The 14405-nt window shown below is 43.2% G+C and overlaps 2 protein-coding genes across 3 annotated transcripts; one reads left to right on the forward strand and one right to left on the reverse strand.

Moving 5' to 3' along the window:
* Positions 1-155: 155 nt before the first annotated feature.
* LOC115780136 (E3 ubiquitin-protein ligase TRIM39-like) lies at positions 156-6008 on the reverse strand. 2 transcript variants are annotated; one of them, XM_030729147.1, is made up of 3 exons: positions 5990-6008; positions 5784-5905; positions 156-2140 (listed from the first exon to the last, which is right to left on the reverse strand). In XM_030729147.1, the coding sequence occupies exon 3, from the start codon at positions 2121-2123 to the stop codon at positions 717-719; it is 1407 nt and encodes a 468-aa protein (XP_030585007.1). In that variant the 5' UTR covers positions 2124-2140; positions 5784-5905; positions 5990-6008; the 3' UTR covers positions 156-716. The 2 variants fall into 2 exon arrangements, with proteins under 2 accessions (XP_030585007.1, XP_030585005.1); XM_030729145.1 differs by lacking the exons at positions 5784-5905; positions 5990-6008 and adding an exon at positions 2289-2497.
* dnase1l4.1 (deoxyribonuclease 1 like 4, tandem duplicate 1) lies at positions 4905-14236 on the forward strand. The gene is made up of 10 exons (XM_030729148.1): positions 4905-5060; positions 6797-6881; positions 7320-7408; positions 7954-8040; positions 9580-9692; positions 9936-10048; positions 10300-10457; positions 10635-10731; positions 12086-12155; positions 13376-14236. Exons 2-9 carry the CDS (start codon positions 6801-6803, stop codon positions 12149-12151), a joined length of 804 nt encoding a protein of 267 aa, XP_030585008.1. The 5' UTR covers positions 4905-5060; positions 6797-6800; the 3' UTR covers positions 12152-12155; positions 13376-14236.
* Positions 14237-14405: the final 169 nt, after the last annotated feature.

Here is a 14405-nt window from a genome sequence, read left to right on the forward strand (position 1 = left end):
GGCTGCTGTGAAGTTGAACAAAAGTTAAACCTATGATTGAAAAAACACTGATTAATGAAAATACCAGGAAACTCCTTCATACTTCACACACATGTTTATTTACAGTTATTACTAATTAAAGTGGGTAACATCACTTTAGCAAACAGTGATGCTAAACAGTGCCCGTCTCATCAATATATACACAACATACATACACACCAGAGTCAGCAAGAAACACAAAATATACAATAAATATAAAACACAAAACTCAGTGTAATGTAGCACCGTATTATCATCTAATACTAAGTACTAATTCAGAATTATACAGCTACGTGAACCACACAGTATCAGTTCACTGACATATGACCCATATATTCAGTCCCATATATTCAGTATGAATAACAACAAAAACAAACAAAAAGGATTTGATATCAACCAGATTGTTGTTTAAACATTAGCACCGATATCAGAATAAAACTTTACAGCTGGTCACCATCAGTCAGTCATCCAAAGACTCATATTAACCTCTATATATATATATATGATGTGAATTTGAATGTGACATATCCAGTATATGTCATTCCAGCCTTTATCTCATCCAATCTCATCCAAAGAACCTTTTAAAGCTGATCCACACCCATCAGACGCCCAGAGAAGAACAGCACCAGGACCTCTGATTAACTCAGATGACCTGTAATCATTATGTGATGGTCCATGTGAGGACTGCCACATCGTTTTCACTGATCGAGCAGTTTCACCATTGCAGAAACTTTGACTGGAAGTATTTTGAGCTGCTGTTCCTTCTTATTGATGAAGTATGGAAACAGCTTCTCGGTGAAGGTGTGCATGAAGGTGTATATGTGTGTGTCAGTATCGAGATCAGAGAATGCCAGCTTTCCTTTGTCCCAGTCCAGATGAACTCTGATCCTCTGGAGCTTCCTCAGTGGGTGAGCAATGTGGTGATTCGATGGGGAGACTGCTGCATATTTATCTTCAGGCAGCCCCATTATCCTCCACAGTCCAGACGTTATTTCACCCTTTCTTTGGACAGACTCTGCTGCTACACCCAAGACCCAACCTGCAGAGTCTCCAACCTCAACATCCCAGCTGTGGGTCCCTGAGTCGAAGCCCTCAGAGCCCAGGACAATGCAGTAAAAGTCGAACCTCTCCAGGTTGTCGGGAAGCTGCTGCCTCTCTACAAATCTCACACTGGTCAGATCTTCAGACAGCATGAGCTCTGGATGAGCAGTGTTTGGATCCAGAATCACAGGAGTGTAGGAGACCACCTCCTTCATCTTATTCCAGATGTTGAAGGTCAGGTTGCCCAGGTGTTTGGGCACATCTATCAGAGCTCCTGAGACTAGCTCTGGATCATCCAGCAGGGGGCACTGCTGGACTAATTCCACTGCAGCCCTGTAGTTCTGCAGAAATGAGATGTCTTCAGCTCTGAGTTCCTCCTCTGTGGCTCTGATGATTTCTGAAAGAGCTGCAATCTCTCCGCTCAGAGCCTCAATATTCTCCTTCATCATCTGACTCTTCTGCACCTCTTCCTCTTTCAAAGCAGTGATCCTGGCCTCCTCTTCCTCTTGGAGAAACTGGTGCAGCCTCTGAAACTGCTCCTTAATCTGCCTCTCTGTGTGGCGGGCCTGGACCTTAATGTGTTCAGCTGTCTTATCACAGTTTTCTTTAACTTGTTCAAACGCTCCCAACTTCTCCTGCAAAGGCTTCAGGAATTTCTGGACCTCCTTTCTGTAATCCTCTGCAGCTTCGTCGATGGGCCTGAAGCTGTGGCCGATGTGTGTTTTTGAATCTCGACAGACGACACACGCTGGCTGCTGGTGATCCAAACAGAAGACTCTCAGATTCTCACGGTGCAGACTGCAAACAGGCTCACACCCTGCAGGAGGATTTTGATCCCTCCTTTGTAAGAAGGCCTCACACAGGTTCCTTATAACTGAACTAACCGGTGGCTCACCCAGCAAAGGCCTTTCCTTACAAACTGGGCACTCATGTATCAGCTTCTCTCTCCACCACGTCTCCACGCAGGCTTTACAGAAGCTGTGGCTGCATGCTAACACGACGGGATTTTTGAAGATGTCGTGGCAGATGGGACAGGACAGATCCTTCTCTGAACTCAAAGACATTTTCCCCACAGGTGAAACTAAAAAGGCACAAAGCAGAACACCAAATCAGGAAGTTCACCTTCACTTTCACTTTGCTTTTTTTTCTTCAGTCCAAAGCAGGTTGAAATTCAGCTTTCAGGTGTTGACTTTTTCACCTCCGTCAGCTGTGAAGAATTATTTTTTCACCTTTTTGCTTTTCTCTCAGTTTGTGCATCTCTTTTGGTGAACAGTAACAGAAAGGCATCAGTTTCCCGTGTTTCTGTTGTTGTTCTGAGGGTGTCAGGTTTAGAGGTGGAGCCTCACCCACCCACCATTGTGTTTGACTTAAAGGAGCCTTTCATGGTGGAGTAGTGGGTAATCGCAGCTGCTTGGAGACTGCCACAGAATGCAAACAACCTGAGACAGCACGACAAGCTCGGTCTTGCAGACTCAAACCGGATTCCTTTATATCGTCACTCCCACTCAAGCACAACAACCCCCTCTGCTTTTATGAGTACTGAACTGAACTTTCAGAGAAATATATCAGAGGTGGAAAACTCATGAAGGAGGGTGGAAATGAGAGTTCAGGTGTCAGAAAAACCCTCTGTGTAAAAGTGATCAGAGTAAACAAAGGTCTCATCAAAGTCAGGTAAAGAAAAAAAAAGCAAATCAAGGTCACAACAAATAAATCACATTATCACAATATCATTCTGCAGTCCAGCAGGAACCAGTCCACTTTTAATTTACACAGAATAGTAAATACATCACAGGGCCAACACAAAGAGACAGAAAATCATTCACACTGACAGTCATGGGGCAAATTAAGAATATATATAATATAAATAAATGCATTCTATGGGAGGAGGGAAGGAAGGAAGCCAGAGTACCCAGAGAAAATCCATCCAGACAGAGAGAGATGGATGGATGGATGGATGGATGGATGGACAGGTGGACACTGCTGTTCTTTGAGTTTTTGATTTTACAGTTTTGATTCCATGAATCATAACTAGCTTCCTTTTGCATCTTGTTTTGAGTTTTACTTCCTGTCTCTTGTCTTGATTAGTTTCAGCTGTTTCCTGTTCCCCTCCTGTCTCCGTGTCCCTGATCACTCTTCTGTACATAAATTATTGTCTTAAATTTGCAGAATCAGTGAATGTCTCCTGATTTGTTTTCTCTTTTTTCTGTATTTTGCTACCAACCAATCAAACTCCTGTCATGGTCCTGGGCCGTCTGCCCAGCATTTTGTGTTTAGTTCTGTCTTCCCTGAGTTTTGTTGTTTTTCAGTTGTTTTGATACGTTTGTTCCCCTCGTCCCTGTCTCCCCTGCTCCATGGTCTTGTCATGATGTCTTGTCCCTGACCTCCTGTGTTTTCATGTTGAGTTTATTCCTAGTGTTGTGACTAGTCTGTGTCTCTGCCCCGTGTCTGTGTGCCAGTCCCCCGTATGTAGTCTGCGTGCGCCTTGGTTAGTCACTTCCTGCATTATTTTGACAGTCGTATGTTCCCTGTGCTTTGTGTTTAGTTTTGCTTCCCATGTTGTTAGTTTCATTTGCTTCACCTGTTTTGCCCTGCTGTTTCTTCTTGCCCTAATTACCTGCTGTGTATTTAAGCCCTCAGTGTTCATCTGTTTCTTGTCGCGTCGTCTTCAGTGTTCCCTCGTTGTGTATGTTCCTTCTATGTAGTTAGTTTAGTTTTGGCATCTGTCCAGCCCCTGCCTAGCTGTGTTCTGGTTCCTGTTTTCCCAATAAATCCTCTAAGTCCTGATTTATGAGTCTGCATCTTGGGGTCCGATCCTGCCTGCCACACACACGCCATGACAACTCCTGCTTGTTGTCATTTCTGTCTGCCTGCAGACCTGAGTTTGAGACTTTCACCATTAGCCTTTCATGTCCAGTATCTACCTGAAGACCCATCCAGCCTGAGCTGCACTGTAAAAATATCAATGTTTATGAATAAGGAAGCTGAATTTGCTGAAACAGTTGAATCTTTCACAGTAAAACAAACTCAGGGAAGTTATGAGAAAATATTCGGACACATTTTAAGAACCCAAAATAAGGCCGTTCTCAGTAAAGCAATGACTTCAAGCAGAGTTTATCTTGATAAACCACAGAAATGTGCTCTGGTACATTTGGTTGTCAGGAACCACAGCCGGTTCATTTGCATATAAGAGATAGAAAAAAAAGAGGAACCACTAAGAAATAAAACTGTAATAAATAATGTAGCATTTTTTTTTAAAGTTGCTTTGAAATTCACCCATATTAAAGCATTTAAGTGTATTTTTACCTATTCCTCATTTATTAGTCTAATTTGAATTTTTAATTTTATTGACCCACCGAGTGTGTTTTGTTTAACACTTTGAAATCACCACTGACATTAATGTTGGTCACTGTTAGCTCAGCAATCAGTCTAATTCCCTTTTAAACTGAGATGTTGTATATTATATATGACTGCTAAAAATCCCTCTGCACATGCAAACACTGGTTCATTCAGCTTTCAGTCACATACAGGAAAAAGCAGCCTGTTTGGTGCCCTGGTGGGGGCATTTCCTCTGAGGGGGGTCACTGCATCCTGCTGAGCAGACATGCATCCTCTCACTGAAACACACTTTGTCATTGTTATTGTTTTAATATAAAGTACACAATACAAATCAAAGTTTTCTGATTTTGGTTAGCGATCATGTTTCTGACATGGGGGCGGGGGGGGTCTATATGCAGCAGGAAATAATTAGAGGGGAGAGAAACTTGTTTTGCTCTTTTTTGTCCCTGTTTTTAAGTCTAGCCTTGTGATTGGTTGGCTTTCAACCAATCATCTAGTGTGTGGTGAATCTGCAGAGTAATTTACACCAAGCCTGAAGGCGGAAGTCAAAGTCATAAAAGTCAGGAAGGTTTTTCCCTGTCCTCCTGTATTTAGTGCAGATCTTAGTTTGGATAAAGCCCTGTGGGTTCAGGTCCTCGTCTCAGCAGCAGCAGCTTCTCCTGCAGGTGAGAAACAGCTTCTCTGTGGGGTTTTTTTTTACAGTCCTCCAGCCTTCCTCCGTCTCTGCGTAAAGCTGTAAAACAATGCAGTGGAGCCGCTCAGACACTGAGCTCAGGGATCAGTTTGCTTCTCTTGTTATGCTGAAGAAGAGCTCCAGTCCTTCATTATGTTATGTTAGGATAAAAGATGAGACACATGAATGTGAACAAACTTTGTAGCACTTTGTTGATCCATCAAAAAGGTGAAACAGGGTTTTTGTTCTGTTATGTGTACATAATCATGACTGCCTGAGTCTCGAAGCTGCATCCCAACATTTTCTGAACACAACATGGGCCCAAAATGTAGGACACGCCTGATGTAAGAGCTGAGCCATTTATCTCTGTGAGAGGGCCTTTGAATATAATTATGAGACCAAGAGAGGGGGAAAAGTCAGAGAAACCTGAAGCATCCAGCAGGCTGCCGGCTGTACACGCAGTACTTTTTCTGTATTTCTGTGGAAATATTTGTTTCCACACCTGAAGGTAGACAGAAAAGCAGCTCCTCAACATGCCAAAAAAGAAAAAGATCCCAAATAACTTCAATGCTTTTATTAAAAAGTTGGAACCTGATGTTATCTGGATCTGGTGACTGTGACATAGCCTCAACTTATCAGGCGTGACTCCAAAATTAAAGTGTAAAGTTTCTGTTTTCTGAAAGCCTGAATCTGAGCGGGATGTGAGACTTTGTACCTGTAGTTGAAGGACCGGTCCCGGGTCCCGGGTCCTGGTCCAAACAGTAACAGATGGAGGAGGCCGGGGTGGGTGGATTTACACCAGAGACTGCTGCTTGTGCCTTCCAACGGTCCAGGGTTCTGGGCGGTACAGGGGAACAGTGGTTAGCACTGTTGCCTCACAGCAAGAAGGTCCTTGGTTTGAATCTGCCATCTGGCTGGTACCTGTGGAGTTTGCATGTTCTCCCCGTGTCTGTGTGGGTTCTCTCCAGGTACTCCGGATTCCTCCTTCCGGGGTGTATCCGGACTCTTGTCCTACTGGGACAGACTCCAAAGTTTAAGTAATGAGTGCAGGTGATCCCTGCGAGCTAAAAGGTGCCACGTGTATCATATTTGATACATGAGTTTTTGAGACTTCTACATCATCAGTCTATTTTTTTCACTCAAAATAAATGGCACAATACATTTTTAAGCAATAAACTGAAAAAAAATGTATCAAATATGATCTGCAAATTAACATTTAATTTCTTTTTTTTTTATTTATAAGAATAATAAACACTCCATCTTGGCTATTTCTCATTATCTAAAGGCCCTACACAATGTACCTGATGATTGAGAGCAGCTGCTTCTATAAGAAACACACCTGCCAGAAAAAACATCACTGCAAACTCACAACTGCTGCACAGAGTCAGTGCTACACCTGTTAAAAGCAAACATGAGTCACTGACAGTGTTCAAAATGCAGTGTGGATGTGAAGCTGCAGGTAGACTCAGGTGAGTGGAGGTGGGGATTTGGAAAGCACGGCTGTAAAGTCGGTTTCCCTCCGGCTGATGTGGCTGAGCAGCAACAAGGTTTAAAAAGGAGAATAAAAAGCTATTGTAAAGAGAAAACTGCAATAAAAATGTAACCAAAGTACAAACTAAAAAACTGCCTCTCTCTTACATGCATCAACTCTACACACATGGTGACAGTTGGTTTTATGCCACGTGTGTGCGTGTTCACACACTTAAGACGTCTTTTTTTCCTCTGCAGCATCATGAAAATAGCAGCCTTCAACATCCAGAAGTTTGGAAGAAGCAAAGTGTCAGACCCCAACGTCCTCAGCATCCTGACTAAGGTAATAGCTGGTATAAAGGTACACACACACACACACACACACACACACACACACACACACACACACACACACACACACACACACACACACACACACAGCTGTAAATGACCTGCAGCTGCAGCTTCAGGTTGAAATTCTCTGCTTTGATCTCAATTATTATTTTAATCACAGAAAGCCAGACTGCAGCTGAAATTCACATATATGTATATGCACAGAGTATCATTACCTTTTAATCTGCCAATCATCTTCTTGATGAATCCATTGGTTAAATTCCTAGAATGCAAATGGATGAACTCTTATTGAACATATTATATTAAAAAAGTTAGTACACCTTTAAAAAAGTTGGAAGAACTAATTCTTTATTAACCATTTTCTTACCTGAATATTATTCTCAGTTATTTATGTGGCTGATGAATTCATTTTCTCTCTGTCTCAAAGATTGTGTCTCGATATGACATCATTCTGATCCTGGAGGTGGTGGACGGCAGCGGGAAGTCCATAAAAACCTTCATGGACGCGCTCAACAGGTAAGAAAAAGTTTCCATCATCATCATTTTGATCATTACTGCAGACAAACACTGAGCAGAAAACTGTTTCTTCCTGTCTGTATTGAACCTACCATCATCAGAGATCTGGAACCAGAACTGCACACAGGTTTACAAACAGAGTAACTACACAGTTATTTCTGGTATTGTTCTATGTGTGTTATTCATATGATTTTTAATTTCAGTTACTGTCAGTATTCGTTGTGGTAATCAACAGGAATTGTTCTGGCTACAATAATCATGTCATAAATCCTGATACTGTGACACTAACAAGTGCTGATATTAAGAGTTTGTGTTGTTCATCATGTTTGTCTCGTTATTAGATCAAAACTTGATTTGGAAAGTCTTTGAATGACCGCTGGGCTGTAAAAATTCAGATTTTGACTTAGTTTTTGTGCTAAATCAAAAGTTAATGGATCATGAAAGCAGATTCATCCTGAGCCAAGTCTCATGACGACCCAGCCAAAAGTGTGTTTGCATGGATGGTGCCAGAGTCAGCTCAGGTCAAAGATCTTATGTCTTCTCAGATCCAACAGGAAGCATCACTACACACTGAAGATCAGCACTCGTCTGGGCAGAACATCCTACAAGGAGCAGTTCATGTTCCTCTACAGGTCAGAGTTCACTGGCAGCAAATTATACATATGATGTATGGTCAGGGAGTTTGCAGATGCCTGAGCCCTGTGCTACAACACGAGCTCAGCATAGCCAGGGTACCTCCCTGTTATCTGGACTCACCTACCCTAACACTGGCTATCACATAAAGCTGGTTAACCCAGGGTTTGACCTGCATGTGAAAGGTTGGGCGGTGCTGGCAGCATCTAACCAATCTAAAGGGGGCGTTACAAGGGTCATGTGACTTTTCTTCCACAGAAAAGGATCCCTATGAGCGCCACCTGCTCCAGAGATGCTATCAATGATTCTCAAATAAAAATCTATAAATATCAGGCAAATGCAACACTGCTGTAAAAACGGATTCATGCTGGAATAAATGGTTAATCTGGTGATAAAGGATACAGAGCGGGAAAATAAACATTGTTATTGCTGAGTCGCTCTCAGTGCTGCTGTTTATTTCTAAGCTGAGGGTTCAACATCAGAGCTCTGAAACTTTAAACACAGTAAGGCTTCCTGAGCCACAGCTTACTTAAAGGAACAGTTTCTAATCTGAGTCAATTAAACATCTGGGATATTGATCTTTTCTGTATGTTTTAGATTAGATTAGATTAATTAAACTTTATTAATCCCTTTGGGAGGGTTCCAGTATTTACATTATAGTCACACAAGCAGAGAAATAGTTGGAAATATTGTCAGTCAGAATTTTACAAGAATATACAAGCAAAAAAAAAAATTGACAAATAATAAGCAAAGATACAACAAGACAAAGAAGATATAACTCATTGTGCGCACAAGGCACACAACAAAATGATCGCTCCAGATCACTCATCCAAAGACGAGCATCTGTGGTCATGCAGCCAGAGACCGGTGCTACTGTTAGGCAATGTGGTTAGGGAGAGGGGCTCGAACCTACAACCTTACGGCTGCAAGGCAAGTGCCTACCCACTGCGCCACTGCCACGTTACCCTGTTTTTCACTAGTTCTGCATTTGGCTAGGGTCAGTGTCACTGCTGGCAGCATGAGGTCATACCTGGACCCTACAAAGGTCACACAGGTAGTTCAACTCCTCCAGCATGGCACATCAATACGTGCCATTGGCAGAAGGTTTGCTGTGTCTCCCAGCACAGAGCATGGAAGAGACTCCAGGAGACAGGCAGTTACTCTAGGAGAGCTGGACAGGGCCGTAGAAGGTCCTTAACCCATCAGCAGGACCGGGATCTGCTCCTTTATGAAGGAGGAGCAGGATGAGCTCTGCAGAGCTACAACATGACCTCCAGCAGCCACTGGTGTGAATGTGTCTGACCAAACAATCAGAAACAGACTTCATGAGGGGGGGCTGGGGGCCTGACATCCTCTAGTGGGGCCTAGGTTCCTCCTGGTGCCTCATGTGGCTAGAGTATGCAGTATAGATATCTAGCATGATCTGCCCCCCACTGAGATCTGATGTGTTTTCAAAGTGTTACTTAAATTTTCTTTTAGCAATGTGTGCGATCAATATAAAAGACCGTGTGTGTGTGTGTGTGTGTGTGTCTGTGTAGGGATGATCTGGTTGACTTGGTGGATACCTACCAGTTTGATGATGTGGTGACAGAAGGAGCAGATGTTTTTGATCGAGATCCCTACATCCTGCGTTTTAGATGCCACAGTACAGGTGGGACCTGTTATGGAAACAAAATAACCTGTTGTTATAGAGAAAGTACCTGTAAAATCAATTCAAGCTTGTGTGTGATCAATGTAACAGCTCAGTTAAAGTCTTCCTGTTGGCTGCATGTGTATGTAACCTGATGGAAAGATGCCAGTTGAAGTATTTTTTTAAGTTGTTGGCACCTCTGTGTCTGTCTCTGTCTGTCTGTGTGTGTGTGTGTGTGTGTGTGTGTGTGTGTGTCTGCTGCAGTGCTGAAGGACCTGGTGATGATCCCAGTTCACACCAAACCGGAGGACTCGGAGAAGGAGCTGGATGAACTGTACGATGTATTCGAGCACGTCAAGAAGAAGTGGAGCACTGACGTAAGGAAACGTTAGAGTCTAACTAACTACCTGTAACTACCGGGCGAAACACCAGCAGGATCCTCTCCTTCTATTGGTTAAACAACCTAAACAGGAATTCATATTTCTGTGAGATTTTGTACATTTTGACAGCATAGAAAAACAAGCTTTCAAACTGGGACGTCAGCACTAACTATATGATGAGTTAAAACATTAAATCATTATTAAATTACTAAAAGTCTGTGAACGTTGTTGCTTTGGCTCCTCTGCAGAACATAATGATGCTGGGCGACTTCAACGCAGATGGCTCGTACGTGTCCAACCGTGACATGAAGAACATTCGCATTCGTAAAGACAAAAACTTCCACTGGCTGATTGGAGATGATGTGGACACGACAGCAAGCCCCAAAAACACCCACACCTACGACAGGTAACACACAGGAGCTGCTGGCTGCTGACAGACCTGAGAGGTTCTGATGCATCTGGAAACAAACACATCAAACTGATCCTTTAAGTTCCCTGAAATAAAGAGGAGGGCTTTTCTCTAATTATGTGTTTACATGTGGTATTATGAGTAAAATAAATGCACATTTTTATCTGTGTTCAGGATCGTGATCTATGGAGACGACATGCTGAGCGCTGTGGTACCAAACTCGGCCAAAGCCTTCAACTTCCAGGAGGCTTTCAACCTCACTGAGGAGCAGGTCTGGTTTGTTTTCATACTCTCAGGAGCCTGAGTCCCAATATCGCAGAGGAATGTTAAATTATCCAAACATGTTAACCAATGAGCAGATGGGTTTTTGTGACATCACTCAGTCCAGCAAAAGGCTGAATGGCTGAACATGAAAACAGGACTCGGTACGGTAAAGCTGGCGTGTTTGCTTGAAGGCTGAGGCACGGTTAATCTGGCTTTGATTAAAATTCCTCAGAGTTCATCAATCAATAGCCACAAAAATGTTGTTTTTACAGAGAGGAAAAAAAGAGGCTCAGCAACATGTTGCACAACTGGTCGACCACCCAAACAGGAGCTCATATTTCTGTGAGATTGTGATAACTGTGTGAATGCACAACCTTGGTTTGACAAAGATTCGAACCCTGATCTCTCAGCTCATTGACTCTGAAGATGTAAAAGCTTAAAGCATTCCAGAGTTCGCCTCACATCAGGTCTGAAGTCCCGTTTCCATTTATTTTCTGCTGCTTGTCTGGGGTCAGGTCACGGGGGCAGTGGTTTAAGCAGAGAAGCCCAGAACTCCTTCACCTGTGACCTCCACCGTCCTGGTGACACGTGCACTTATGAACACCGTTATACTTGAACGTGGTGTTGGTTATGGACAAACTGTGGTCGGTGCAGAAATCCAGTCACAGAACGCTCTGGTTCAGATCAGGCAGGCGGTTCCACGTCTCGCTGCTTCTGCCCTTCAGCATCAAAGCTTCTCAGTAGGACAATGGAGTCTCCAGGTGGGGGAGCCTCCAGCACCACAGCCAGCCAGTGCAAATCACAGTCAGGACCCATTTCCCCATCCTAAAGGTGCAGGGAAGCAACCCTCTCATCCACCAGGGAAACCCCCCCGACACACAGGCAGTAACCTGGGTGAATACAAATATACCCACCCCTGCTCCCTGCCTCTTGCTGAGTCCAGCCCCTCTGGTCACCTCTCCTCACCAGAGAGCTGACATGCCACACTCTGAGGACCGCTGTCTTAGACCTCCACCCACAAGACAGCAGGCCAATATTGTCTCTTTGGGCTTTGTCCAATCAGGACACCAGGAGCTCTCCCTCGAGCTCCTTCCCCAGGCCTGGCTCTAGGGTGGGGCCCGGTAACCCTGACCCAGCAGGGTAAACTGGTCCCTTGATCATTTCCTCAGAGACATTTTGTGAATCGCTAATTTTTTTTGGGAGACCTTACCAGCAGTGCAGGCCCCAGACACCATAACATCACTGAGACACACAATCCCCTCCACCCTGGTAAGGTGGAGATTCACAGAGGGGGGGCATTCAGCTAGAATTAGATAAAAGCTCACAAAGTTATTATCAGTCCATAACTGTCTATTTTGCAGGCTCTGAAAGTGAGTGACCATTATCCTGTGGAGGTAGAGCTGAAGTCCAAAGTCGGGACTAAATGAGACGGTAAGCAGCGTATTAATATACACTTAGTCCACGGCTCATGTACACTACTACTACTACTACTACTACTACTACTACTGCTAGGAGTACTACTAAGAATACTGTGTTAGAAAGACATGCTGGAGTCTCATTTCTCTCCTTTAACCTGATTATGATTAACTTACGCTGAACACATGACCTGCTGAGCTACAAAGAACATCATAACAAAATCTGCATGTTTGTTATTTACCTCCAGGAATGATCGTTCCTTTGTTTACAGCGCCTGTTGTCTTTTCTGTATAGATTCCTGTAACCTCTCATAATGTCTCTGACTGATGTAGGCAGCAGGTGATTGGTCCATTTTGACCAGAATGAGTCACATGTTATCTCAGAGTATGAGTAGTATACTCCTGTTCTCTGCTCCAACCAGGAGCTTTGTTCTTCCACTAAGTTTTTCCTACCTGCAAAGATAACTGGATGCTTTTAAGAAAGATCCTGCTCACAGCATCATACCTGCATGTTGACACCAAAGGGTGCTACATTCAAATCCACTATGTGGACAGAAGTACTGGGCCGCACATCTTAATCACTGTGTTCAGGTGTTTCATCCAGTCCCATTGCCACAGGTGTATAAAGTCAAGCACACAGCCACGCAGGCTGCCTTTACAAATGTTTGTGAATGAATGGGTCATTCTAAAGAGCGTGGTACTGTAATAAGATGCTGATGCTGCAACAAGTCAGTTCATGGACTTTCTTCCCTCCTAGATGTTAACTGTAAATGCTGTTATTGCCATATTGGAGTGGAATAACTTGACCGACCTGCACAGAGCTCTTACCACACCTTTGAGATGGATTAGAGTGGAGACTATGAGCCAGGCCTTCTCATCCAGCATCAGCATCTGACCTCACAAATGCACCTACAAACTCTAAACTCTTGTAGAAAGACTTGGAAGGAAAGAAGCTGTTATTATGGATTGAGAATGGGATGTCAGAAAAGCTCCTGTAGGCGTAATGTGGCCCAGTACTGTTGTCCATACAGTGTATGATATCAGGGGCTTCAGACACAAAGAGCAGATGAGTTTGGTTTATTAAAATCACCATTCAGTACAGCAGTGCTGCAGCTTTTCTTCCTGGGGTTCATTAAATATGCCCTAAGACTGAAGCAGGAACTGGAGGGTTCAGCTCCCCTTTAAAAATCAACCTAACCTGTTTATGTGGCGGCGTTTTCTCTCTTCTTTCTGCAGGTGGGAGGACACGGTGTAGGTTCCAGTCCTGGCGGCGAGGATGAGGCTGGACCTAAAACTTTAATGTTACTGTCTAAATGTTACTAAGCAGCTGTTCTGGGGTTTTCTTTAATAATAATAACAGATTCTACAAGATTACAAGAATTATCTTAAAGGTTTTGTAAATATTTTAAAAGTGATTTCCTGCAGCAGCCATGACACATCTGTTCTGGGCTCTCAGCATGAGTAATATATAAGCTAGTGTCTAACTACTGGTTTGTAGTTTTCATAGACTGTATATGAAAGATGGAAATAGCCACTGTGACATCACCCACTGGTTTGCAAAGTGCTGTTTTTACAGTCATCAGGGGAGTGTATCAGCCTCCACTTCTACCATCTAAACTTTGTGAAACTGCTCTTTCCTCCTTTTTGACACTAACGGGACCATAATTCACAAAATAAACTTCAATAAAAAATTTAAATTAGCCACTGAGGCCATAAACACGCAAGGAAAATCTTTACGGAGGAAAAGAAGCAGGATTATTTTCCTTTACATTTGTAAGCGCAAACATTTTTTTTCTCCAATCAGAGATCGCCCCCTGCTGGCCATTACAAAGAATGCTTAAGGCAGCACCATCTTTTATATACAGACTTTGGTACCAATTAGACTGTCAATAGCAAAATGAGCCGTATGGAGTGGGAAAATATGCAAAACTGATATTTTTGAGTATGTTATCTTTTCAAGTATTTTTAAGTTTCAATGAGCCTTATTAGCATGAACACGCGCATGTCCAATTCTGCCTGCTCATGTAATCAGGGTTTGTGATAATGCTTTTAATAAAGGGAAGGTTTCATAGCAGAACTACAACAGCTGTTTCTGGTTGTCGATAAACTGTTTCATCACAAAAACGTTTCTGACTCTGTAGAAGTTGATCACATCCTGGTTCTTCACAGCTCAGAGTGCTGCTGCACCTGAAGCTGTGAGGTTTAACAGACGAGAAGGGTTTCAAAGGAAGCTTCATCACTGCTGTTAGTTTAAACACAGCTCTGT

This window comes from Archocentrus centrarchus, chromosome 5 (genome assembly GCF_007364275.1).
Source record: "Archocentrus centrarchus isolate MPI-CPG fArcCen1 chromosome 5, fArcCen1, whole genome shotgun sequence".
NCBI classification, from domain to species: Eukaryota; Metazoa; Chordata; class Actinopteri; order Cichliformes; family Cichlidae; genus Archocentrus; species Archocentrus centrarchus.